Source organism: Syngnathus floridae, chromosome 19 (genome assembly GCF_059516105.1).
Source record: "Syngnathus floridae isolate MCC-2025c chromosome 19, RoL_Sflo_1.0, whole genome shotgun sequence".
In the NCBI taxonomy this organism is placed as follows: Eukaryota; Metazoa; Chordata; class Actinopteri; order Syngnathiformes; family Syngnathidae; genus Syngnathus; species Syngnathus floridae.
Window position 1 is genome coordinate 5,435,503 of NC_142431.1, and position 23,049 is coordinate 5,458,551.

A 23,049-nucleotide genomic window follows, 5' to 3' on the forward strand; every position below is an offset into this window, starting at 1 on the left:
TTCATTTAAATGATCAGTACATTTTTGAGGGTCAGCCAATGTTTGTATTATCAGGACAACCTTTGAACGTTCACAAACACACTCATATGTCCAATATAAACAAATTTTTATTGGTTTTAACTGCAATCTGTCATCACAAAATAAACCATTAAAGACACTACTGTAGTGAACAGCAGCAGCTGAATTCCAATGCTGTTAACCTCTTACCTATAGGAATACATTTTAGGTTTTTAGCATTCATACCATAAAAATAGGAAGGCACGAAAATTGGGAAACCTGGAATGTATTTTTTTTAGGCACTTCATGGGAAAGAGTGGTCAAAAATAACCTTTACATCATCATATACATTATCATTATCGAGACAAAAAGTGCTAGTACGTCTGTGCGGGAGTGAGGAGGGAAAAAAAAGGCAAGCTTGTTTTACTCTAAATATTAGCTGAGATGTTTCTCTAATCACCTGACTGACTGAGATGCATCACATGACATAAATCCTGATTCAAAATGACTGATATGAGGACAGGACTGTTGCAGAACCAGTCTACATTCTAGAGGCTTAGAACACTAAGCAGCATTTGCAAATGCAGGTGGTGAAGTAAACTGGATTAAAAAATAAAATAATCTCTAGCATTGGTCACTTTACCATCTATACAACCTCCGTTAGCAAAGATATTGTTCTCGACTGTAGATTCATGTCAAGAGGCACAAGAATGTTTTCCCAAATATTTAGTGCAAAATTCCAACTATGGTAATAGAGCATGAACACCACCTGCACAATGTGCTCATGACTGAGCAATGCATTTGTGCCTTCAGACCACCAAAAAAAAAAAAAAAAAAATCCACCTGGAGGCCAACACATGGGAGGAGCAAGAGATAAATAAATAAAAATGCTACCCTTTTGTGCACTTTGCTTTCAATTGAGATTAATTTTCCAAAACAAAGTAGAACAAAAACAAACGTCATTGCAGTGTAATATATTACTGTAGAAAAAAAAAAAAAGAAGAAAATTGATTTCACAATCTTACGATTATGGAAGATCATAATTTAACAAAAGAAAATATATACTATTATTCCGTCAACAGATAAATACAACGTAAAAATGCTTAAGATCAGAAATAAATAGAAATTGTTAAATAAGCAGTGACAACCAAAGCCTATACGCTTAGGGCTTTATGGAATAAACTAGACAATAATAATAATGATACTAATATAAATATACAATAGATATGAACATGGGGAATCAACCAAAGCACTTGGGCTGACAAAGACATCGACTAAGACAGGGTCTCTGTCTCCTAAATGAATGAGAGACCAGAAGCGATTGCTCAACATGTAGGAATGAAACTTCAATGACTACTAAGAGGCTGCACCTTCTGCTTAACATGGTGACACGCCCACCTCTTATTGACATCACGGGGGGCTCAGTGATAAAAAAAAATCATCAAAACATAAGCCATGGCAACTACTAGCGACGCCAAATCAAATTCCTCGGAAATCGACAGAAATGATGCTCGATGGTAGTCATTCACGATACATCGACAGGATTGCAGCCTCAGCATTTTTTTAAAGAAACAAGGTTTGGTGAGGAGGATTGTTGGCTTCAACACACGCACAAAGAAAGAAACAATATAATCTCCACTGATGTCCTCTTGTTCACTTAGCTGAGGTGATCCTTATAAATTAAACACTGAGCTTTAAGAGGGAGGTTTAAAAAGTCGTGGCAACAGGCAATGGCTGCCTGGAGAATGGCAACACTGCAACACATGCAGCTCACACGCTGCCCTCGCTCATTACTGCTGCTTCCAATGCAGAGTGTGCGTTTTACTGCTTTATAATCGGAGCTACATTCCACAATGGTTCACATTCATTTCAACATGGCACCAGCCAGGGGGGCATTGCGCATGGACACGATACTGGGTTAGTAATTGTTCATTTTGTTAAATCGATTCGACTGCAATTGAAAGGGGTACAAAAAAGGTGAAATTGTCAAAAGGCATCTGATTTTTGGATCCCAGTCGTTCTGTAAACAGAGCTGTGAAGTGAGGGGAGGAGGTGAGTGGTCTTCCTCCTCTTTACTCCATAAAGAAATCATCTTAATCATCAGAAACAGAAAGCCTGCTGAAGATGGGAAGCCGGCGGGATGCATCCAGGATGGTGGACTCGGAATCACTCTGACTGCCAAGACTGCTCTGGTAACCCTCCTGGTCAGACAAAGAGCTGAGAGGGCTAGGAGGGCCCTCTGAGGCTGGCTGGAAAAAGCATGGGATGGTGGGGGAGAGTGGGGCTGGAAGCTGAGGCTCGCAGGCAGAAGGGGGCCCCCAACTGGGGCCAAACAGGCTGCTAATCTCTTGCCTGGAGTCGGTGAACCGATTGCTGGACCACTCGGTCAGGTCTTCCGTGGAGCGAGTGGGAGGCGGGGTGACCGAGGTGGGGCTATCTTGTGAGCTGCTGGAGCTGGGGAAGCCCGCGAAGCTGAAACTGTGCTGGAGGCGAGGGCACCCCATTTTGTTGAAGACCGGGTGCGCCGGGGGCCCACGGCGTTCCTCGGGGTTGTGGATGAAGTGGCAGCGCGGGCCGTACGGACAGAATCCAACGGTGTGAAAAGTGCGACACAGATCAGTCTTGTACTTGGGGTGGCGGGTCAGGCTACGCAGCTCGTGCATGCCGTGGGCAAATTGGCACTTGTCTCCATATTTGCAGGAGCCGTTCTCCTCAAAGGGCCGGCACAACTCCGTCTTGTAACGGCTTGAATTGATATGGCTGCCAGCGCCGGCACACACCTGGTTGTAGTTCAACATCTTGGTCTGAGAGCGGAACGCCAAGACGGGGAAACAAGAGATTAGAAATGGCAGCATCGTCGAGGGCCTGACTTCCTAGTCCCTGCATGCCATCTGTGTTTGTTGTTGCAGGACTGACAGTCAACAAATAGTATTCGTTGGGGCTCCAGGCTGCCTCTTAATGGTTGCGTAAAGTATCAGACAGCATGAGTCAATACTTCATCCACTTACACAAATCCGACCGGTAGATTTATTGTTTGTTTTTTTGTCAATTAAATACAAACCTAATTCTATTGAAGTTGGGGCGTTGTGTTAAACATAATTAAAAATAAAAGTGATTTTCAAATCATGTTCAACCTATTTTATCATTGAATACATGCCAAAGAAAAAAATCATTAATATTCAAATTGATTAGCTTCATTATTTTAAGCAAATAAATCACTTTGAATTTTATTGCCCGAGAAAGTTGGGTTTGTGTTTGAGGGTAACATTTAAAAAAAAAAAAAAATTAAAAAGTGAGCGGAAAAAATCCGTATAAATGTCAACGAATTAAGGTGATAAATCACAATCAAATATCACCTTCAAATTGACAAAAAATGCAATTTATGCTCAAATCGCGGTGGCCATAAAAAAAAAATTGGCAATGCTACCTCGCCCACTATTGATGACTACAAATGACAGCAAAAACTAAATTGTTACGTCACACTGGCGTTGTTTAAACAGCTGGACACCGCCAGTCAATTAAGTTGCAACACTTGTGGCTCGTTTTAATTTCTCGGCCATAAAATAAAGTTTAACTTTGCACGACACTGACGAAAAAAATATTTAGCGCCAAAAACATTGTTCATGTCATCTGACGTGATATTGCAAACTTTGCGTAAAGATTACACACTGAAGCGATCAGCAGATATTAATGGTTGTGCTCACCCTATTGAAACGTAAAGCGTAACCGGGTGTAAAAAAAAATGTTTTGTCCGTTTCGAAACCGGACTTTCATTCTAGTTGACAGAAAAGTGTCAATGCTAACGTTAGCATGTTTGTTCTAAACTCGGTGCGCGCATAGCGGTCATTTACCTTGTCGGAAAATTCACTGTCGAAGAGAGGAGAAATGCTGGCCGCTGTCATCTTAGTAGATGTTTACGAGGAGGTGGTGGTTATTTGTAAAAGTCCAGGTTTGTGTGCTGGCTTCCCCACAGACAGCCCCTTTCCTGAAGCAGCCGCGCTGCGCAGTTCCTTTTCAGCAGGCAGCTACGGTCTCGGCGGCCTTCCGGCTGCGACGCTGCACGCAGCAGCCGGGGAAGAAACAGCGCCTCTAGAGGCCAAACCTTGAATGGTCTGATAAGCAGGGGCGTCAAAACTAAAGATAAAAATATCCAAATTTTCTCTCACGGAAATGATTCTGGTATAATACATTTGCCATTTAATTTCAAATCTGCTTATTAAAAGAGACTTCACACAAAAGTTATTTTGATTTGCCCATATATGCTCCTGCTAAATTTGTATTATTGTGCTTATTAAATCAGTTTTACCATGGTAAATGTACGTGTAGGTTAAACAGAATGAACAAATCAATTTTAATATATAATTCAATTTATTCATGCAGACAAACAGGGTTTAAAAGTGTTGCATAAAACATTAGCCATTTTGACGGACTTTAAAGGTCAAGGTTATATTATGATTATTATGATACTTGTGATTATTAATATTGTTATTATTGCTCCTAACTTTGCACGTATCACATGCTTCATTCAAAATTAAGTTTTCAATCCATATCGAAAAGAGAATTAAAATCAAACTAATACACGATACAGAGATATCCTGTCCTAATCCTCTTGCCACTCCATGTCCAGTCCTTCACCCTGAAACAAGTTTCCGCTATAATCAAAAAGGATTTCTTCACCGATACCAATGTCCTTTAGGGCCTTGAAGAGGATGATGTGCTTCTTCTGGCCATCCACAATCACTGTGCGTTGCTTGGCTTTGAGATTAGGCTGCTTCCTCGAATGATTAATTCGCCGGCCAAATGTTTCCCTTTCAGGGTGGCACTCGCAAAGGGAGGTATGCGCATCGATACATAGCTGCTTCCCACCAACCTTAAAAAAGAACAGCAAGCCGGGCTGGATGTTTTGCTCTTTCATCATGGTTTCCCCCTCCTCGGCTGTGATCAGCTTCCCGTGATAGTCGCAGACGATATCACCTTTGTAGAAGTGCTCCATTGTAGCCACACCTGTAAAAAAAAGACATGAAATCGTGAGTTCCATCCAAAAAAGTGACACTTGGATGAACTTACCCAGCCGTGTTCCTCCCAAGAAATTTGTGATCACCAGCCCTCTCCAGTCCTGGTGAGTAACATGTGTGCTGATTCTTGGGTCTGTCTCCAGCATCAATCTGGGGGATGGTTTCCAGTTCTTCACAATATCCATAGCCTTTGGACAATTCACTGTCCAGCCCTCCTTTTTCAACACCCTCTCCACTTGCCGCTTGGTTGGTTTCTTTAGAACAAAGTGAGCTGAAAAGATAGAAACGAGAGCAACTTTCAATCATTGTCCACAGTAAATAAATTGGGCAGTTTGAGTAACATCATGAATTAAATAAATGGTGCACAGTAAATATAAATATATAAAAATAAATATTTAATAGTAACTAAATTAAACAGAATTAAATAAATGGTGCACAGTAAATATAAATATATAAAAAACAGTCAATAAATTTAAAAATATATAAAATAAATAAATAAATATTAGATGAATAAATAAATATACTGAATTAAATAAATGGTGCACAGTAACTATAAATATATAAAAATAAACAGTCAGTAAATTTTAAAATATATAAAATAAATAAATATAAAAGAAATAAAATATATAACTAAATTAAATAGTGCACAGTAAATAGAAATATATAAATATAAACAGTAAATAAATTCAAAAATAAATATATAAATAAAAATAAATATATAAATAAAAATAAATATTGACTAAATAAATATTAAATAAAGAAATAAAAAAATAAAATAAAAAGTTTGAGTAAATGGTGCATTTATAGTGAATTGCAATTGAGAGTACTTACACTGAAGATGGTTCTGTCGTTTAGCGAATTGAAGAGCTCGCCACTTGTCATAGTGTTTCCTGCCTCCAGAAAAGCCGGCCTGGAGCCTAGCTTTTTTACACGGCGGCTGCCCATCTTTGGTCACCGGGAACACATGGAGGAAGGCGTTTAACTTTACATTCGCTATGTGCAACTTCTCCGCACTTGAAAGTCCATGGTGAACTCTGACACGCTCGGTGCCTCCCATCATTCTGTAGTGTTTGGAAATAAACACGTAAAAAATAAATGGTGACGAAATACCACACTGTAGTCGTAAACACATCTCGGAACATTTACCTTTCTCTCAATTCAGGCCCGGTCAATAACTCTATAATTTTCTGCAGGAACTCTTTGTATTGCTGCAGTTCATCTTGGATGGTCATGAACTGTGTTGTGAGATCCCGCCTAGTGTCCAGGTAATGAACAAAGCTGATCACATTTTCCAGGTCGTGAATGATGGTTGATGCAGGCCTGTCTGCGCGCCGCAGACTACTGATGAACTCCAGTGTCGGCTCATTCCCGGTCGGCTGCAGGTACCGAAGGAAGCGCGACACGTTGTCCACCTTTAAATGGAGATGAGAGACACATTACATATTCGAGCGTGTATAATAAAAGATCATTCAGAAAGATATGTACCGCTTGTTGCCAATTTGGAACACCCAGGGTATCACACAGGTACTTTTTAAAGTCAAGGAGGACAGCAGTCTCGCTAAATCGCTCCTTTTCAGTCTTCACAGATGTAGTGGTGATGGAAGGATCTCTGTTGAGCATTGGAGAAAAAAAATCAAAATTACACAAGAATGCATTATTATGTTCTTTTTTGGTTTTAATGGACTTACTTTTTCCATGAAGGATCACTGGTATCATTGTCGGAGTCAGAGTCAGAGGAGGAGCTTCTCCGTTCCTTTTTACATATAGTTGGTGGGCAGCACCATGCACCTGCCGAGTTGGATGTGCTTGGAGCATCAGTGGCTGTAGAGGTCGAGGCGGCATCTGAGGGTTCCAGGACCATGTCTGACTCATGTGGCTTGTTGAGGATGAAACAACCCTGCTCTATGAGCTTCTTCACAAGACGTATACGGCAGGGCCTGTGGGGGATGTTCTCGACGAGGTCCAGATAGTCCCAGCAACGGCCGTTCTGCAGCCATTGTTTGGTTGACGCCTTGGCTTGCTGCACCTCGACATCAATCTCCTGACGTGTGCTGTTTTTCATGCACTTGTTGGCCAAGTGAACATAAATGTTATCCTGTGGCTTGCAACACCGCAGACAGTAGATATAGTTGTGATTGGACATCCTAGAAAAAAGTAACAAAGTTGAGTAAATTCATCATAACATTTTTCTAAGTAAACTTTACTTGCCTCAAAATGAACCCCCCAGCAGCCAACGACACTGTCAGCATTTATTTCCATGCGCCCTGTGAGCGCTGAGGCGACGTCACCACCAGGGGGCAATATCGAGACTGCGCCCTACCTGCCTTTTGTGTCGTTCAGTGCCCAGGTACGACTTTCTATCAGTCCCCGACCACCAGCCCGCTTCGCCCTTGCCAAGTTTCACTGAGATCTACTAGAACTTTCCCTCCCACTCAATAAAAACAAGAGGACTGTGACGCTTTTGGTTTTCCTCTGTGCCGTCACAAAGTGCTGGTTGATCAAAATAAAAACGTTTTAATTTTAAGGACATTCTTTCATCACAAAGACGGCTAACATGTGAATCACGTCACAAAGACAATATTACGCAACAAATAATGTATGTATAAACTACGCTCCAATTGCATGCATGCACGGTCCTTAATGTCCACTACAATATATTAAATTTAGGTAAAAATGTTTCTGGAATCAGATTATTTTATTTTGAGCCACGTTATGATTTTGAGCCACATGATTACGTCATCATTTTGTAAATTCAACATGACATTTTGTGTAAACATCAATCTTTTTTAACTCTTGCACAAAAAGTTTAAAACGACATGTTAAATTGACTTCAAAACATATCTGCATTCAAATTATTTAATTTTGTGCCACCTTTGGACAATCAAGTCATCAAAACAAATTAGTTTTTTTCAATTCCAACTCTTACATTAAGAATACAGACATAATCCAGTGAAGAATGCATAAATTATGTGATAAGAAGAGATAAGAATCTTACTTTTTCTCAGCATTTCCAGCCATAGTAGAAAATGAAAACTCTAGGCGAAAAGTTTGATTCACCGGTGAAGTAACGATGAAACAAAATGCTCTGTGGCAGACTTTAGGACCAGCCCTCTTCACCCAGCAGGCCTGCAGTTAGGGTAGGGCTTATATGTGTGTTCTTTGTGACATATTAAAAATATGATGATGATGATGATCATCATCATCATCATCATATTTTCTGTTGCTTTTATTTTGTGATTAGTCGCTATGAGAAAGAATTTATGAAAGAAAAGTAATTGAAATGTTGAGCAGTTAAATTAACACAAACAGTCCTCTTTTGAAAAAAAATGCATTGATCCGTGTGATATAAATCATAAAATTCCATGATTGTGTTGAAAAAAAATAGCAATTTTTAAAACTACACTTGTTTACTTATTATTCTTACTTTTTCTTCTGTTTTCTGACGACTACACATTGTTGTCAAAACACTAGCTATCTCGGTATGCGTCTTCTGTCATTGCGTTTTCTCCCATTCATTTACAACGGCATGTCCGCCAGAGGGCGACATTTCCCCGTTAGCGCTCCAGCGGGCGATTATGTAAATCAATCCGAACGCCTGGAACTCTGCCCGGGCGTCGTTCAGCGACTGCCCTCGGCACTTTAGGTACCAGGGGTGGCCTAGGGAGCTCCAGGGGTGGCTTTCACACGTTTATCTAGTGCAGGGATGAGCAACTAGTACCATATGGTAAAATACAACCTAGCAACGTGACAGTATAATATACACAAAGCAAATATTGATTTGCAAAAGTATGTTTCATTCATGAACTATTCCGATTTTTTTTGCTGCAGAGAGAGCTCTGCAAAGTCAACTGCTGACCTGACCCGCAAAAACAATCAGTGACGCAGCCGCTACCCAGAATCCATTGCGGCATCATGGCGGACAACAGGGAGAAAGCGCTGCAAGATTACCGTAAAAAATTATTGGAACACAAGGAAGTAGACGGGCGGTTAAAAGAACGTAAGATCCAATTTAACATGTATCGACAAGTTAATGACAGTGTACGCGTTGTGTATTGCGCTTATATAAATTATAGTATCATACAACCAGTATGTGTTAGCTGGCTGGCTAGCTAGTGCTTTGTCATGCAGTGAGCATCGTAGTATATTTGAATGGAAGTCCACTATAATATCGAGATGCTAACGTGGAATAAACAAGCTCAGTTATGTTGAATTGGACGAAAACCGGTTGAATTACAAAAAATGAACATAAATGTAAATATCGTCACATAACCGTAATCGTGTCGTGTTTTGTCATGCATTTATACCACTGCTAACCGGCTAGCCAGCTGTTCTTGGAGGCGTTTTTAATTTTAGTTGTTGAAAAAAAAAGTCCTTTACCTGTTTATTTTGAAATTAAAACGCAGTTCTCCATCCTATTTGATTTTCAGTGAGAGAACAGCTTCGAGAACAAACTAAACAGTATGAAAAGTCAGAGAATGACCTCAAAGCTCTGCAGAGTGTTGGTCAGGTAAGAAGTTTTATTTGTAAATATTACCCTGCTAATAATTAATGTCTTGTATTGGTGGGACATAGTTTAATCGGGTAAAGACATTTTAGTCATAACCACATCAATGCTTCTATGTCTGCAGATTATTGGAGAAGTCCTCAAACAGCTGACAGAAGAGAAATGTAAGTTAAATTACATTTTTGTCATACTGTCATTCATGTCATGTTAATGTTTGTGTTTTGATTACAGTCATTGTCAAGGCCACAAATGGTCCTCGATATGTGGTTGGATGTCGCCGACAGGTAGGTACTCGTGTCGGGGGATTCACGATCATAAGTGTTCTCATTTGGTTTAATCACCCTCACCTCAATTTTAAAAATGTCGTTTATTTTCTTATTTATCCTAGTTGGACAAGTCACAATTGAAGCCAGGCACCAGAGTGGCTTTGGATATGACTACGCTGACTATAATGAGGTAGGCTCACTAGGCTGGATGTTTTACTTATTTGATTCTAATTTCAAATCCATCTGCTCTTATTGGCCGAAAAATATTGGAGATCCCAATTATTATTTACTGTTATATATTATTTATTATCAAATGTAGTAGCCGAGAGGTAAGAGCTGTTTGACAAATGAGGGATCCTTACACAAAATGGTATGGTGAGCTCATCATGTTTAAATATTTTTTTAGGTATCTGCCACGAGAGGTGGACCCTCTGGTGTACAATATGTCCCATGAAGACCCCGGTAGCGTCTCCTACTCTGAAATTGGTGGATTGTCGGAACAGATCCGTGAGCTGAGAGAGGTAAAAAAAACACTTGCCTCCTAATAAGCGTCAAAAGGTGTCGCAAAAGCGACATCACAAATAATGTTGCTTTGATTTTATGGCAGGTGATAGAGCTGCCCCTGACCAATCCCGAGCTTTTCCAGAGAGTTGGAATTATCCCCCCAAAAGGCTGCCTGCTCTATGGGCCTCCAGGTTAAAAGTCATGTTTTGTTATAATGAGTCATTGTATTTTTTTGGACAACATCGTTTTCATTTGGATGGATTATTGTTTGCCCCTGTAGGTACTGGGAAGACACTTCTGGCCAGGGCGGTTGCAAGTCAGCTGGACTGTAACTTTCTCAAGGTAAGTGGTCATATTAAGTTGCCTTGCCTTTCGTTCAGCTTCTCAGCTGATGTTACCCTGCAGGTGGTGTCCAGCTCCATCGTTGACAAATACATCGGTGAGAGCGCCAGGCTCATCAGAGAGATGTTCAACTATGCCAGGGACCATCAGCCTTGCATCATCTTCATGGATGAGATTGATGCCATTGGTGAGAGACACTGATTGTCTTCTGCAAGAGTGTTTTGGCCCGTGTCATAGTTGAATTTAGGTTCGTTTAAAATGTCAAATTTGAACCGGTTTATGTTGTTCCCGCTAGGCGGTCGACGTTTCTCTGAGGGAACCTCTGCCGACAGAGAGATCCAGAGGACTTTGATGGAGGTAAATACGGCACTGTAGTATCTCGAGATGTTTCATTAAATGAGTTTGTTGCTGTGCTACTTGACAGTTGCTGAACCAGATGGATGGATTCGATACACTACACAGAGTCAAGATGATCATGGCAACAAACAGACCTGACACTCTGGACCCTGCCCTGTTGCGACCCGGCCGGCTTGACCGCAAAATCCGTAAGATACCCTTCGAATTTTTTTTTTTTTTTTTGTACACTAATGCATGTCTACTCTACAGACATCGAGCTCCCCAATGAACAGGCTCGTCTGGACATTCTCAAAATCCACTCCAGTCCCATCACCAAGCATGGCGAAATAGGTTAGCAAAACATTACTTTTCCAATGTTTGTGTTTATATATGAGACAGAAGACAATCTTTGCCTTTCCGTACAGACTATGAAGCCATTGTGAAGCTGTCGGACGGTTTCAACGGAGCTGATTTAAGAAATGTTTGCACAGAAGCAGGTTAGACATTCAGCATGATTAGCTTGTTTGTTTACAAGAGCCCTCTCTATGAACATAACACCTTATCCATGTGGACTTAATATGTGCAGGTTTGTTTGCCATCCGCTCCGACAGAGAGTACGTCACACAAGAGGACTTCATGAAAGCTGTGCGAAAAGTGGCCGATTCAAAGAAGCTGGAGTCCAAGCTGGACTACAAGCCTGTATAGATATTACCGTTTTCGGATTTGCTGTTGTATACGTTTGGCCAGAAGAAAAATGTATTCATGTTTGTGGGAACAGCATTTGCATAAAATATATTGTCATCTACCAAAGTGATTTTTGCTCTTGTGGCCGCAGCACAAAACGATTTGTCACTTCTGGTGTTCAACACTTGTATAAAACAAACAAAAACTTCATATATGGCAATAAACCGTTCTGTTTACATCTCTTATTTTTTTTCCTCTCCCATAGATTTTAATGGATAATTTTGCATTTATCTGACAGTTTAAAGTTAACATCTTCATTGTTTTCAGTGCAAATAAATGTTTTTGTCCAACTATAGTAAATACAACACAACCAGGCATCAAACTTGTGAATGCGCAAGATAAATAGTATTTTTGTGTCAACTCACTACTGACAATATAACGAATTAAACAGATCTCCAACCTGGAATAAAAAAATGGGAGTTGAATAAGATTTGACTGGTTAATAAATAATGCATCATACTGTTTATACATTCAACTATAAGGTGTCACCCTTTTTCCATACATGATCACGGGGTTGCTCAATTACTGAATTGTCAGAAGGGGCTGACTAATTCAGACATAAATGAACGTAACACTGCTGGAGGAAGCAGAATGCGAACTAATTTACAGCTGTGTATTCACTACACAAATAGCACAAAATATGAAAGTCTCAATACCAATAAACGTCTATTAAGTTCTATCATATAAATATTACAGCCTTAATTTACTATGTTTTCATCAGCATGTTCATATAAAAGCAATACCTAAATGATATCAAATAATTCCAATATAGTGACACTAATTTGTTTTGGGTTTACTTTGCATTATGTAATTCAGTGTTCAAATGGAGCAGAACCAAGAGTCAGGGCAAATGATTCCTGAATGAAAGCTCTACATATGGGACAGTGTGAAAAGTGTGAAAAACAACTGTCACACACACAAGCATGTCGACAAGGCAGCAACACTCGATTGATAGCTGCATTTTGACACACTACACAGTCTTTACCCTGTCTCTCTGACAAGCCTTTATCATCTTCCTCATCCTCTACCTCTTTTCCAGCCTCTTCTTCCTCCTCAGGCTCACTGGGACGGACAATCGGGTCGGTAGGATGACCAGATTCTCCACCGCTATTAGCTGACATAAAAAGAGCCTGCAAGGACGGATTGGACAATAATTTCAATTCAGATTGATCTTGAAAATTTAAAAGACTGAAACAAGCATTAGATTTAAAAGTTTGAAAACCTACTTTTAATTCATACATGTTCCCCTGTGAGGTGAGAAGGTATTGGAAGAGAATCCTTGCGGACAGGTTGTATTTATCATCAGGTACATGAATTACAGTGACACTGGCCACCTGAAAGAAGATGATTTGTTCTAATAAATTGGGTCCTTAAATGTATATTATTCGTGATATTCAAAGAACTCACAATATTATATGTGTCTCGAGCTTCTTGTTCCGCCAAGGTCAACACAGCCACGAGAGGATAGCGTTGTCTGGGCAATGGGCCAAAATCTGAGAGTGCCTGTTCTGGTGGAATACAAGTGAAGTGTTCTTCTCTGTCTTCACTGCTGATACTAGAAGGATTGTGTCAAAGAGCCAAACTATCACAGAAGCAGAAACCACTCACTAAGAAAATTGTCAAACACAGACAAAATCATCTGGAAATATTTGATTTCTTTTATCATGGGGCAGCAGTGAATTTGAGAAAGGATACTAGATGCTCTGGCAGTGATGATAGAAGCCGTATAACGCCTCCCGGAAATGCTGGGGGTTGCTCAACCTGGAGACACCCTGGTGGGCCTGCAATGCTCGCTGCAGGGCACTGACCTCACAACCCCAGAAGCAGCTCAAGATACACGGCTCCAAACAATACGGCTTCAACCACACACCATCTGTAGAATGTCATGTTAGAATGTCAAGTCAGACAAAACCATTAACACTAACCTGCCATTACCACGAGGGCTCAGTTAAATGAAGTAAACTTCCAAGACTGGACGGATCATTTAATGGCCAATGAAATTTACCGTATTTTCCGCACTATAAGGCGCACCGGATTATAAGGCGCACTTTCAATGAATGGCCCATTTTAAAACTTTGTCCATGTATAAAACGCACCGGATTATAAGGCGCACCTTCAATAAATGGCCCATTTTAAAACTTTGTCCATATATATGTCCATATATTTGGACACGCCTGCCGTAGTGGCTCAATATTGGTCCATATATAAGGCGCACTGGATTATAAGGCGCATTGTCGGCTTTTGAGAAAATTGGAGGTTTTTAGGTGCGCCTTATAGTGCGGAAAATACGGTAATAAACTTCACATGCTATTTGTCACCCACTATATGGGATTTTTTTTGCCTCCAAATCAAAACAAACTGAATGTGCCTCAATGTGGAGGTTCTACTGTATTTGTAATTGTAGGTTCTGTATGTCTTACTTGCAACAGATGCTGATCCAGAACCCATCTCGAGGGAAAAAGGATTTGTCACTTGAACCATTTGCTTTTCGGGAGTAGGTAGGATGGACTCGGTGTCATCAGAGCTACGCAAGATAACTGGGACATCAAAACCAACCCTGTATAAATTGAAGCAAAATAATGTTAAGTGACTCGCTATCTTGGGTTTAATCTGATTTTAGTATTTTGTAAACTATCAGATATTTTCACAAAGAATAGTTTTATATTCGATTAATGATATACATCCTGATAGTATAATAGTCCTTTGAATATTGTAAAAACATGTGGCTCAGAATACAACAATATCACCATACATGATATCTGAGTTATTTGATATGTCAAAAATTTTATCAACGATATATTACGATATGTGATGAAAGAAAATATACCCTTAAAAAGTAAAACGTTGAATTATGCATTTGTTCGATGCTCAAACTTCATACCATGTACAAAAAATATGTAAACCACTTGTGTCATATCGACGATTACTGTTTACAGTGTAAAATATCATAGCGAAGCGACTTACCATCCGAGGACCATGGCAGCGGTAACAACAAAACACAAAGAAACCACACTAATATAAAAGAGTGGCGAGTACTCATACAATGTAATTAAGAAACCTCCTGCCATTTTCTATAAATTAAACGCTAAAAGAAACGAATTCTCGAAAGTGGTAATACAGGAACATCTCACGACTGCCATGACAGCTTGAAGTTTAACTACGGTGGCTCTCGAGGTGAAAACCCAGAAACGTACAGAAACGCGTTTTGTTTTTTCTATTGCCACAAACGCGGCACTAAATTGAAACTTTTTTCAATTTCTTCATATCTATGAATTACTCTACAGGAACCAACTATGTATTTTCTGGAGCACATTCAACCATTAATTTGATACGAATTTAAAATCCAAAGGAAAAAATGTGGATAACTTGAAAATTAATTAAATTAAAACAATTACATAATTAGTTATACAATTGTTTGATCGACATTATTTATGTCTTTATGCTTTTTAAATTTGTATGTAATATATCCGTCGAAATCGACTTTACTTTGATAGGTTTAACCGGAACCTCTCATGTTAATTTCTGAAACCCCACTGCTGAGCTTGCCTTCGAAACTAGCATCGTTTATTCCATCAGAGGTAACTGTGATGCGCGACGAAAAAACAGAGGAATGAGTAGCCACAAAACAGGATATATTTTATTATTCTATTTAAAAGATTTAGATCGGTGTGTTGGAATCAGTTGCTATAATGTGATCGAATCGTCGTGGTCATAGGGAGGCGCACAGATGTTCCAAGCTGCGGAGAAAGAAACCTTTATGCAGGGATTATAGGGGCGCGCGTTGTGTTGTATTTATGTTGAACAATTTGAATCCAAACCATGAGCAGTATGAAGGACAAAGCGACTATGCGCCAGCAGAGCTCGGATAATAACTCAGTGAGCAGCAGTGAATGGGACATGGCAAATGATGTTTTCGTGTCCGGCTACGAGGAGAACCCGATGGGAGTGGAAACCCGCAACGGGGAGAGTGACCCAGGAGAACCTGGCTTGGATGGACACATTCCGCTTTTACCACAGGACGGCATAATACTGGGCCTGTCTGAAGAAGAATACTCGAGCCCATCGTATTTGGACATCGAGCCGAACTACACGGAAAGTGACGGCAATGTGTCAACCAAGAAACGCATACGTTCAAACAGCTCTCGGCACAGGGGTGAGATCGTCACGGAGCTGGGCCCGGAGGAGGTCAGGTGGTTTTACAAAGAGGACAAGCGGACGTGGAAACCTTTCGTTGGACATGACTCGTTAAAAATTGAGACCGCCTATGGAAGGTTCAGTGAGCAGAACCCTGATAAGGTTAAACGCCACAGTGAGCCCGTCGATACCGAGGGCAAAGACGCAACCACGTCCGGCGAGATCCAGCCAGACGAGAGCGTGGATGAGTGTGGTGTTCAAAATGAGTCGGCGGTCCGCCAACGGCCCTCGCTGTCCGACGAGACGAGGGACCTGGGCGAAAACAGAATTAACATGGAGGCAGTGTGTGTGAGAGGAGGCCTCTATGAGGTGGACATCAGAGAGAAGGAATGCTACCCTGTGTACTGGAACCGTAAGCGGCCAATGCTTTTATTTACTATAAGTCAGGGGTGTCAAACTCATTTTTTTCGCGGACCGCATTGTAGTCATAGCTTCTTTCGGAGGGCCATTATGATTATAAATTAATGTATGAGCACCTCATATTATATACAGTAAAAGCTACAAAATGAACTGACAATCATTTTCAAATCAGACGAGTAAAAACTGGTCAAATATAAAAAAAAAGATATTAAAAGTGAAGACAATTTACAATTCTAGTAATGACACACAAATTTGATGCACAATTTGAAAAAAGCTACAAAACAAACTGACAAATAACTCATTTTCAAATCAGATGAGTAAAAACTGGTCAAATATTAAAAAAAAAAAGATATTAAAAGTGAAGACAATTTGCAATTCTAGTAATGACACACGAATTTGATGCACAATTTGTCTTTGCGGGCCACATGAAATGATCTGGCGGGCCGTATCTGGCCCCCAGGCCTTAAGTTTGACACCTGTGATTTACATCATTATAGCACAAGCGTACTATTAACCCCTTTGGTGACTAGTAAGTACAGTAACCCCCAAGTATAATTCTCAACATGGGTAAAAGTTGCACGCACTCTCTAAATACGAATGACACGACTGTGATTTTAATTTTCCCCAGAGCAAGATCGCATTCCCGTGATGAGAGGTCAGTGGTTCATCGATGGAACTTGGCTTCCTTTAGAGGAAGATGAGAGTGATATGATTGAGCAAGAGCACCTTGCTCGTTTCCGCGGTCAACAAATGAGGGACACCTATGAAATGGAGGCAGTGACCACCACAGTAGACAGCAAAGATGGTAAAAAAAAAACATGCATATTGTGTATAGTGATTAAATATTCATTACTGTGTTATGTTCTGCTAGCTATTCACAGTTTGAAGCTGAGCCGCAGCCATGTTGACTGGCACAGTGTGGATTTGGTGTACCTATACAGCGACGCGACCACGTCCAAGATTGCACGAACTGTTACTCAGAAACTGGGCTTTTCTAAAGGTACATGGATAAACTGTAATCCATGTTCTTAGATGACCACAAAATGTCCTATTCCCAGCTTCCAGCAGCGGGACACGTCTCCACAGAGGGTACGTAGAGGAGGCAGCACCTGAGGACACTCCACCTGAAACCACTCACATCGTGTTTGTGGTGCACGGCATCGGTCAGAAAATGGACCAGGGTCGTATTATTAGAAACACTAGCATGTAAGACAAATGAGTCAGCACAATATGCAATCAAGGTGATTGTTTTCAGTAACACTCTTTGTTGGCAGGATGAGAGATGCTGCCAGAAAGATGGAGGAGAAGCACTTTCCTAATCGCACCACAGAGCATGTTGAATTCCTTCCTGTCGAATGGCGGTCGAAACTGGCTCTTGATGGAGGTATGATGCTAAAAGCTAATGTTAGCATTAGATTTATTTCTATATACTCTGTCAAGGTAAGATTTATATTCATTCACTATTTCATCTTTAATGATGAGGATATAGTATATACTACATGACCAAATGTACTTGCTCATTCATTTTATGTTAGCAGCAAAGAGGCTAAATTGCTAATGTAGCCACTGACATATTTAACTGTGCGGGAGGACCAGCGACTAGATTGGGCTACCAAAACATGGAGATACTGGGGATCGATCCCAGGACCTCATGCATGCTAAGCATGCGCTCTACCACTGAGCTACATCCCCATATGCTAGAAATAATCATACTTGTGTTTCCATCTGGTATTTCACGCACTGAATTGCTTCCAGATGGGATGTCTCATGTTTTAAATACAGTGTTACTTTTCGAGACATATAATATTGCACGGTGCGCTTTTGCAGACACGGTGGATACGATCACTCCAGATAAACTTAGAGGTCTTAGAGACATGTTGAACAGCAGCGCCATGGACATCATGTACTACACTAGTCCGCTTTACAGAGACGAGGTGAGACTTTTTTATGACTACCTGTAAATTTGTGCAGATTCGTCTCTGGGGAACGAATTACGGTTTAATATACGAAATGAGTTCTGTCAATAGTTGTGAAGACAATAAAAATAATTTTTTTGGGTGTGCTTGTTTGTATATGCAGATTACTCGTGGCCTGACACTGGAGCTGAACCGTCTTTACTCACTTTTCTGCTCGAGAAATCCAGATTTTGAAAAAAATGGAAAAGTGTCCATCGTGTCACACTCGTTAGGTTGTGTCATAACCTTTGACATCATGACTGGCTGGGACCCTGTGCGTTTTCATCATTCACAAGTGCCAGATCCAGAAGAAACAAAGGCCCGCTGGCCAAGTGATGAAGAGCGCCATCTTCAGGAGCAGCTCAGACTCACACGCCTCAGGTATTTGAAATGTATTTTTTACTGTGCATTTTACTAGAAACACTCAACACAATAACAACAGCACTGTTGTCAGTTTGTGACATTCTTTGTAACTGAACAATTAATATGTGTATTCAAAAAAAAAAAAAAAAAAATCTGTGCAGGTTGAGAGATTTGGAGGATCAATTCCAGGGTCTGCAGACCTTGTCTTGTGTTGCAATTCCAGCTTTAAAATTCAAGGTAATAAAATTCATCGGAAACTAATCAAATAATAGTTTTTATTAGTTTTACATTTTTTTATACTAAAATTTACTGTTTCTTGATCTTTTAGGTGGAAAATTTCTTCTGCATGGGCTCCCCACTGGCTGTATTCTTGGCATTACGAGGCATTCGTCCTGGTAGCAATGTCGTGCAGGACCATATCCTCCCCACCTCAATCTGCAAACGCCTTTTCAACGTATTTCATCCCACTGACCCAGTGGTGAGTACTTTATTACTAGTCCAGTTATAGATCCATAGATCCATTTCAGCTATGGAAGCCGCTCTGATTTGAATTATGTTTTACAATGTATTTTAAATACATACCATTTAATAAATAAGATGGGAAAACAATATCCAAATAATTCTTTCATTCCCTGCTCTTATAGGCATACAGATTGGAGCCTCTTATTTTAAAGCACTACAGTAACATTGCACCTGTTCAAATCCACTGGTAAGTCATCCTTTGGAGTGAATGGCTATTTTCCCTCTAATATGGCATAACTTTGATTAACTAGGCATCCCTAAACTAGATAAGTAGGAGAAAATAGATGGATGGTCATACATGCAATCAAATCTTTTCACAACCCGTGCTTCCTAAAAAAAAAAAAAAATCAGCGCCCTCCGGTGGCATTGATTGCAAAGACAGCTTGAGTGTATTTAACAGAACAAAAAATCTTTTGAAGAGAGTTGGACATATTTTTGTTAGTTTTCTTGGAAAAGCCATATTAAGCTAGAGGAGAAAAAACGTCAACATATTTATGTACATTAATTAAAGTTGATTTATGCGACTTTGATGTGGCAGGTACAACACCACCAGCCCCACGCCATATGATCACATTCGCCCCACACTGCTGAACCTCGCCAAGGAGACCACATCTATATCAGACTCAGAAAGCCTTCCCAGCCCTTGCACCTCCCCGCCCCAAGCACGACGACACTATGGAGAGTCCATCACTAATCTGGGCAAGGCCAGCATCATGGGTTAGATACTTTTTAAAATGTTCCCAGAAGACAATTAACTACCGTATTTTCCGGACTACAAGGCGCACCTAAAGACCTAAAATTTTCTCAAAAGCCGACAGTGCGCCTTATAGTCGGGTGCGCCTTATATATGGACCAAATTCCTAAATTTAAACTGTCCAGAAGCATTGTGTCATGAAATCAATCATAAGTGGCCCGCTGAAGACTATGAATCATGAATCAAAAAGACTATGGATCATTATTTTGTGATTATGAAGTAATTTGTTGCATCTGTAGTTGAAATAAAAAAGATAAAATGGAGAATGATTTGATTTGGATTAAAAATCTGACATGATGCATTAATGGTGCCCCTTATAGTCCGGTGCGCCTTATATAAGGACAAAGTTTTAAAATGTGCCAGTCATTGAAGGTGCGCCTTATAGTCCGGAAAATACGGTATTTTAACTGCAAATGAGGATCATCTCCAAACGTGCAAAACCATGTATGGTCTTCTCACCCTTCAGGTGCTGCAAGTATCGGAAAGGGAATCGGAGGAATCCTGTTTTCTCGCTTTTCTCGATCCAGTGGCCAGGTGGGTGGTGTAGAGGAAGAGCCCTCAGATTTTGAAGGTCGAGCCACAGAGGTGGATAACGCAGCGGGAGAGAAGCTCCCCGAAAGTGATGAGAAGGAGAAACAAGTAGAAGACGAAGGTGTGGAAATTGAGCAAGCAATGTCTCAATCCACTTCAGTGGTCTTGGACCAAACCACCTGTAAGTCCAAAAGTTCTTTGAATTTGATATTTGTTTCCAATCTACAGCAACAACAATTAATAAGTGATGTTTTTCTGTGTTTTAGTGGAGCTGGAAAGACGCATCGATTTTGAGCTGCGAGAGGGCTTGGTTGAGAGCCGCTATTGGTCAGCGGTGACGTCACATACAGCCTATTGGTGCTCTTATGATGTGGCGCTTTTTCTCCTTACTTTTATGTATAGACCCCAAGACCCGCCTGAGACTACTGAGGACAACACCGATCCCGCCTAAAAAAAAAAAAAAAAAAAAAATCCATGCACACCATAAGGCATGGTCACTCAATTCATTTTCCATTCACACAATTGGAAAAAAAAGCACTCCCTTTCTCACAACTAAAAAAATTATTCTATTTTATATACTGGTACTATTTCTAAAATGTGATTTTTTTTTACCCTTAATATTACTAAGTAAATCCATATTTATTTTATTTACATTTTATTTATACTTTTGAACATAAAAACTGAAATCTTTTAATTTATTTAAACCTTGGCTTATTTAAACAAGAGCATGAAACGATTTACCAAGTGAATTGAAACTGAATTGACATTGACAAATACTCATATCAGCACACAAACACGCACGGACACACACACTGTGCTCAAAGCCTTGTCCTCTAACCACATCCAGTAAGTTCCTGTGCACCATCTTGTGCAGAAACAACTTCTTTTACCATTTGTGCTGTTTTGTTCTTGAACTTGTTCAATGTTTTGTGTATTTGAATCCTCCTGTCGCCCCATAATTGCTCCTAACCATTGAGCAGTACAATGCTTTGCTGTTGTGATCATTTTCCTAACATAAAAGCATGGAGAGACAGTTACTTTTCAAAACTAGCTACTAAAATTATGCGCTAGTAGCATAAACTTAGAAAGATTCCACTTTGCCCTTTACAACAACACTATTGTTCGACCTGTGTGCGTGTCTATGTTTGGTCTTTGTGTACGTCAAAAGAGGCTGAATGGAGTCAATTGAAACAAAAAGTAAAATGACTCAGCCGTCAACCGTATTTAAATACATTTATATTTTTTTCTCCAGTTGTTACACTGTCAAAAAAATCGTATTTATATACATTAAAAATCATCCAATATGCCTTTATTGACCTTGCCATGTGAGCACAATAATAGCATCTTCCGTTCAGTCATGATGAGAGTAATTTTGTCATCATATTCTTAAATGTGACGTGGCCAAATATTTAGGAGTTGCCTACAATATGTTGATGACCTTGCAAAATCAAGCATTGTGTAAAACATTCAGTAATGTGGCAAACAGTAACGTTTAAACACATTAAAATGATAACTTTTGTTTAGCTAATTTTAGGTTGGTTTTCTTTACACTGACATAAATTTCAGGTCCAAATGTATTCATAGCATATTAGGCAATATTCTAAATGTATAGAAAAACTCAATAATATGCAAGTAACCAGGATCACATCCTTTTTTTTTTTTTTTTTTTTTTAATGTTCCAAAACATAATTTTTCATCAAAACCGTTTAGGAATATGAATAGCCTATAGAGTACTTTAGGGTACTAACAGTGCAAAAAAAAAAACCAACGTTGTGATTTATATGTATTTTCAAAATTAATTTCTAATAAAATTTCTTATGTTATGGCCAAAAATATATCCTTTGATCTAACATTTACAGAATAAAGTTTCTGCTATAGCTCTCAATGAGAAAATATATTTTTCCTGTTTCTAAATCATGTTTGCCAAATTTGGGCTTTTTATTCATTTTATTTATTATGTTTTTTATAAGTTCAGATGTCTTTTGTTGAATGCGGTATTACAATTTTGGACAGGTATTTGGATGTATGTTATTTATACTACAATGCCAAGGTTTCAACAATCCTGATTTTGGTGAACGTGCCATTTACACCAGATGTGTATAAATTTAATACTAGCAAAATTTCTAACTTCACTGATTTGCTCTATGTGTGTGTCTGTGCATGTTTATGTCTGTCCTTTTTTTTAAAATGATTTGAGATGTTTTGAAAAAAAAAACAATATGAAACTGGAAATGCAATTTTTTTTTTTTTTTTGGATCATTCAAAGCAATTCAATATGTGTATAGTACAATATTAACTCCTTGTATTTTGTATACAAGCCTGTGACTATTGGACGGTACACCAATTAAAACACACGACTGCCAAACTGAATAAGATAATCTTGTCATCAAATCAATGATAGAGTAACCAGGAAGTACAATTATTTTTCATTTGAGGTTTTACAGTCACAATGTGATGTAAGAATTGTACATATCAGTTATTTGCAAATTCCAATGCCATTCATTTTCCTTGTCAGTCGAGAAACTCCCAACTTCCCAATTTTTGGGGAAAAGTAGCAAAAATATTCATGAATTTGCATAATAATAATAAAAAAAAGAATATTTTGTTTAACTACATTTTATATTTAGTACACAACTGAAGTAGAATAGAATATTTAACTTCA

General features: G+C 39.4%; 5 protein-coding genes and 1 non-coding gene across 12 annotated transcripts in view; 2 read left to right on the top strand and 4 right to left on the bottom strand.

The window, feature by feature from the left end:
• Window positions 1–89: 89 nt before the first annotated feature.
• Window positions 90–4,057, bottom strand: zfp36l1b (ZFP36 like 1 zinc finger CCCH-type b). Its single transcript, XM_088361712.1, has 2 exons — window positions 3,849–4,057; window positions 90–2,801 (listed from the first exon to the last, which is right to left on the bottom strand). Exons 1-2 carry the CDS (start codon window positions 3,897–3,899, stop codon window positions 2,091–2,093), a joined length of 762 nt encoding a protein of 253 aa, XP_088217838.1. The 5' UTR covers window positions 3,900–4,057; the 3' UTR covers window positions 90–2,090.
• A 289-nt stretch (window positions 4,058–4,346) lies between these two features.
• LOC148381820 (uncharacterized) lies at window positions 4,347–8,167 on the bottom strand. 4 transcript variants are annotated; one of them, XM_088361388.1, is made up of 7 exons: window positions 8,008–8,167; window positions 6,701–7,156; window positions 6,498–6,621; window positions 6,159–6,424; window positions 5,844–6,073; window positions 5,065–5,283; window positions 4,347–5,001 (listed from the first exon to the last, which is right to left on the bottom strand). In XM_088361388.1, exons 1-7 carry the CDS (start codon window positions 8,028–8,030, stop codon window positions 4,598–4,600), a joined length of 1,722 nt encoding a protein of 573 aa, XP_088217514.1. In that variant the 5' UTR covers window positions 8,031–8,167; the 3' UTR covers window positions 4,347–4,597. The 4 variants fall into 4 exon arrangements, with proteins under 4 accessions (XP_088217514.1, XP_088217516.1, XP_088217515.1 ...); XM_088361390.1 differs by lacking the exon at window positions 8,008–8,167 and adding an exon at window positions 7,337–7,458; XM_088361389.1 differs by lacking the exon at window positions 8,008–8,167 and adding an exon at window positions 7,333–7,453.
• Window positions 8,168–8,849: 682 nt separating this feature from the next.
• psmc6 (proteasome 26S subunit, ATPase 6) lies at window positions 8,850–11,884 on the top strand. Its single transcript, XM_088361391.1, has 14 exons — window positions 8,850–9,009; window positions 9,440–9,519; window positions 9,641–9,680; window positions 9,748–9,800; window positions 9,905–9,972; window positions 10,189–10,303; window positions 10,390–10,477; window positions 10,567–10,628; window positions 10,692–10,815; window positions 10,924–10,985; window positions 11,053–11,173; window positions 11,235–11,315; window positions 11,390–11,461; window positions 11,551–11,884. Exons 1-14 carry the CDS (start codon window positions 8,925–8,927, stop codon window positions 11,667–11,669), a joined length of 1,170 nt encoding a protein of 389 aa, XP_088217517.1. The 5' UTR covers window positions 8,850–8,924; the 3' UTR covers window positions 11,670–11,884.
• A 6-nt stretch (window positions 11,885–11,890) lies between these two features.
• cgrrf1 (cell growth regulator with ring finger domain 1) overlaps window positions 11,891–23,049 on the bottom strand; it is a 35,284-nt gene continuing 24,125 nt past the window's right edge. For 2 of the 3 annotated variants that reach the window (XM_088361393.1, XM_088361394.1), the window contains 5 exons: window positions 14,129–14,265; window positions 13,404–13,581; window positions 13,116–13,263; window positions 12,935–13,042; window positions 11,891–12,838 (listed from right to left, as the gene is read on the bottom strand). In XM_088361393.1, coding sequence (XP_088217519.1) covers window positions 12,521–12,838; window positions 12,935–13,042; window positions 13,116–13,263; window positions 13,404–13,581; window positions 14,129–14,265 — 889 coding nt within the window. In that variant the 3' untranslated portion in view covers window positions 11,891–12,520. Of the gene's footprint in view, window positions 12,839–12,934; window positions 13,043–13,115; window positions 13,264–13,403; window positions 13,582–14,128; window positions 14,266–14,672; window positions 14,866–23,049 lie in introns of those variants that run through there. The other variant, XM_088361392.1, reaches the window with a different exon arrangement.
• ddhd1b (DDHD domain containing 1b) lies at window positions 15,234–22,752 on the top strand. Of its 2 annotated transcripts, XM_088362421.1 has the most exons (13): window positions 15,234–16,254; window positions 16,891–17,067; window positions 17,134–17,262; window positions 17,321–17,468; window positions 17,537–17,646; window positions 18,090–18,196; window positions 18,342–18,598; window positions 18,742–18,817; window positions 18,909–19,058; window positions 19,225–19,289; window positions 19,641–19,819; window positions 20,323–20,568; window positions 20,654–22,752. In XM_088362421.1, the coding sequence occupies exons 1-13, from the start codon at window positions 15,528–15,530 to the stop codon at window positions 20,836–20,838; spliced, it is 2,556 nt and encodes an 851-aa protein (XP_088218547.1). In that variant the 5' UTR covers window positions 15,234–15,527; the 3' UTR covers window positions 20,839–22,752. The 2 variants fall into 2 exon arrangements, with proteins under 2 accessions (XP_088218547.1, XP_088218546.1); XM_088362420.1 differs by having other exon boundaries at window positions 16,891–17,262.
• On the bottom strand, window positions 17,883–17,954 carry trnaa-agc (transfer RNA alanine (anticodon AGC)). Its single transcript has one exon. It is a non-coding gene; the product is annotated as a tRNA-Ala (tRNA).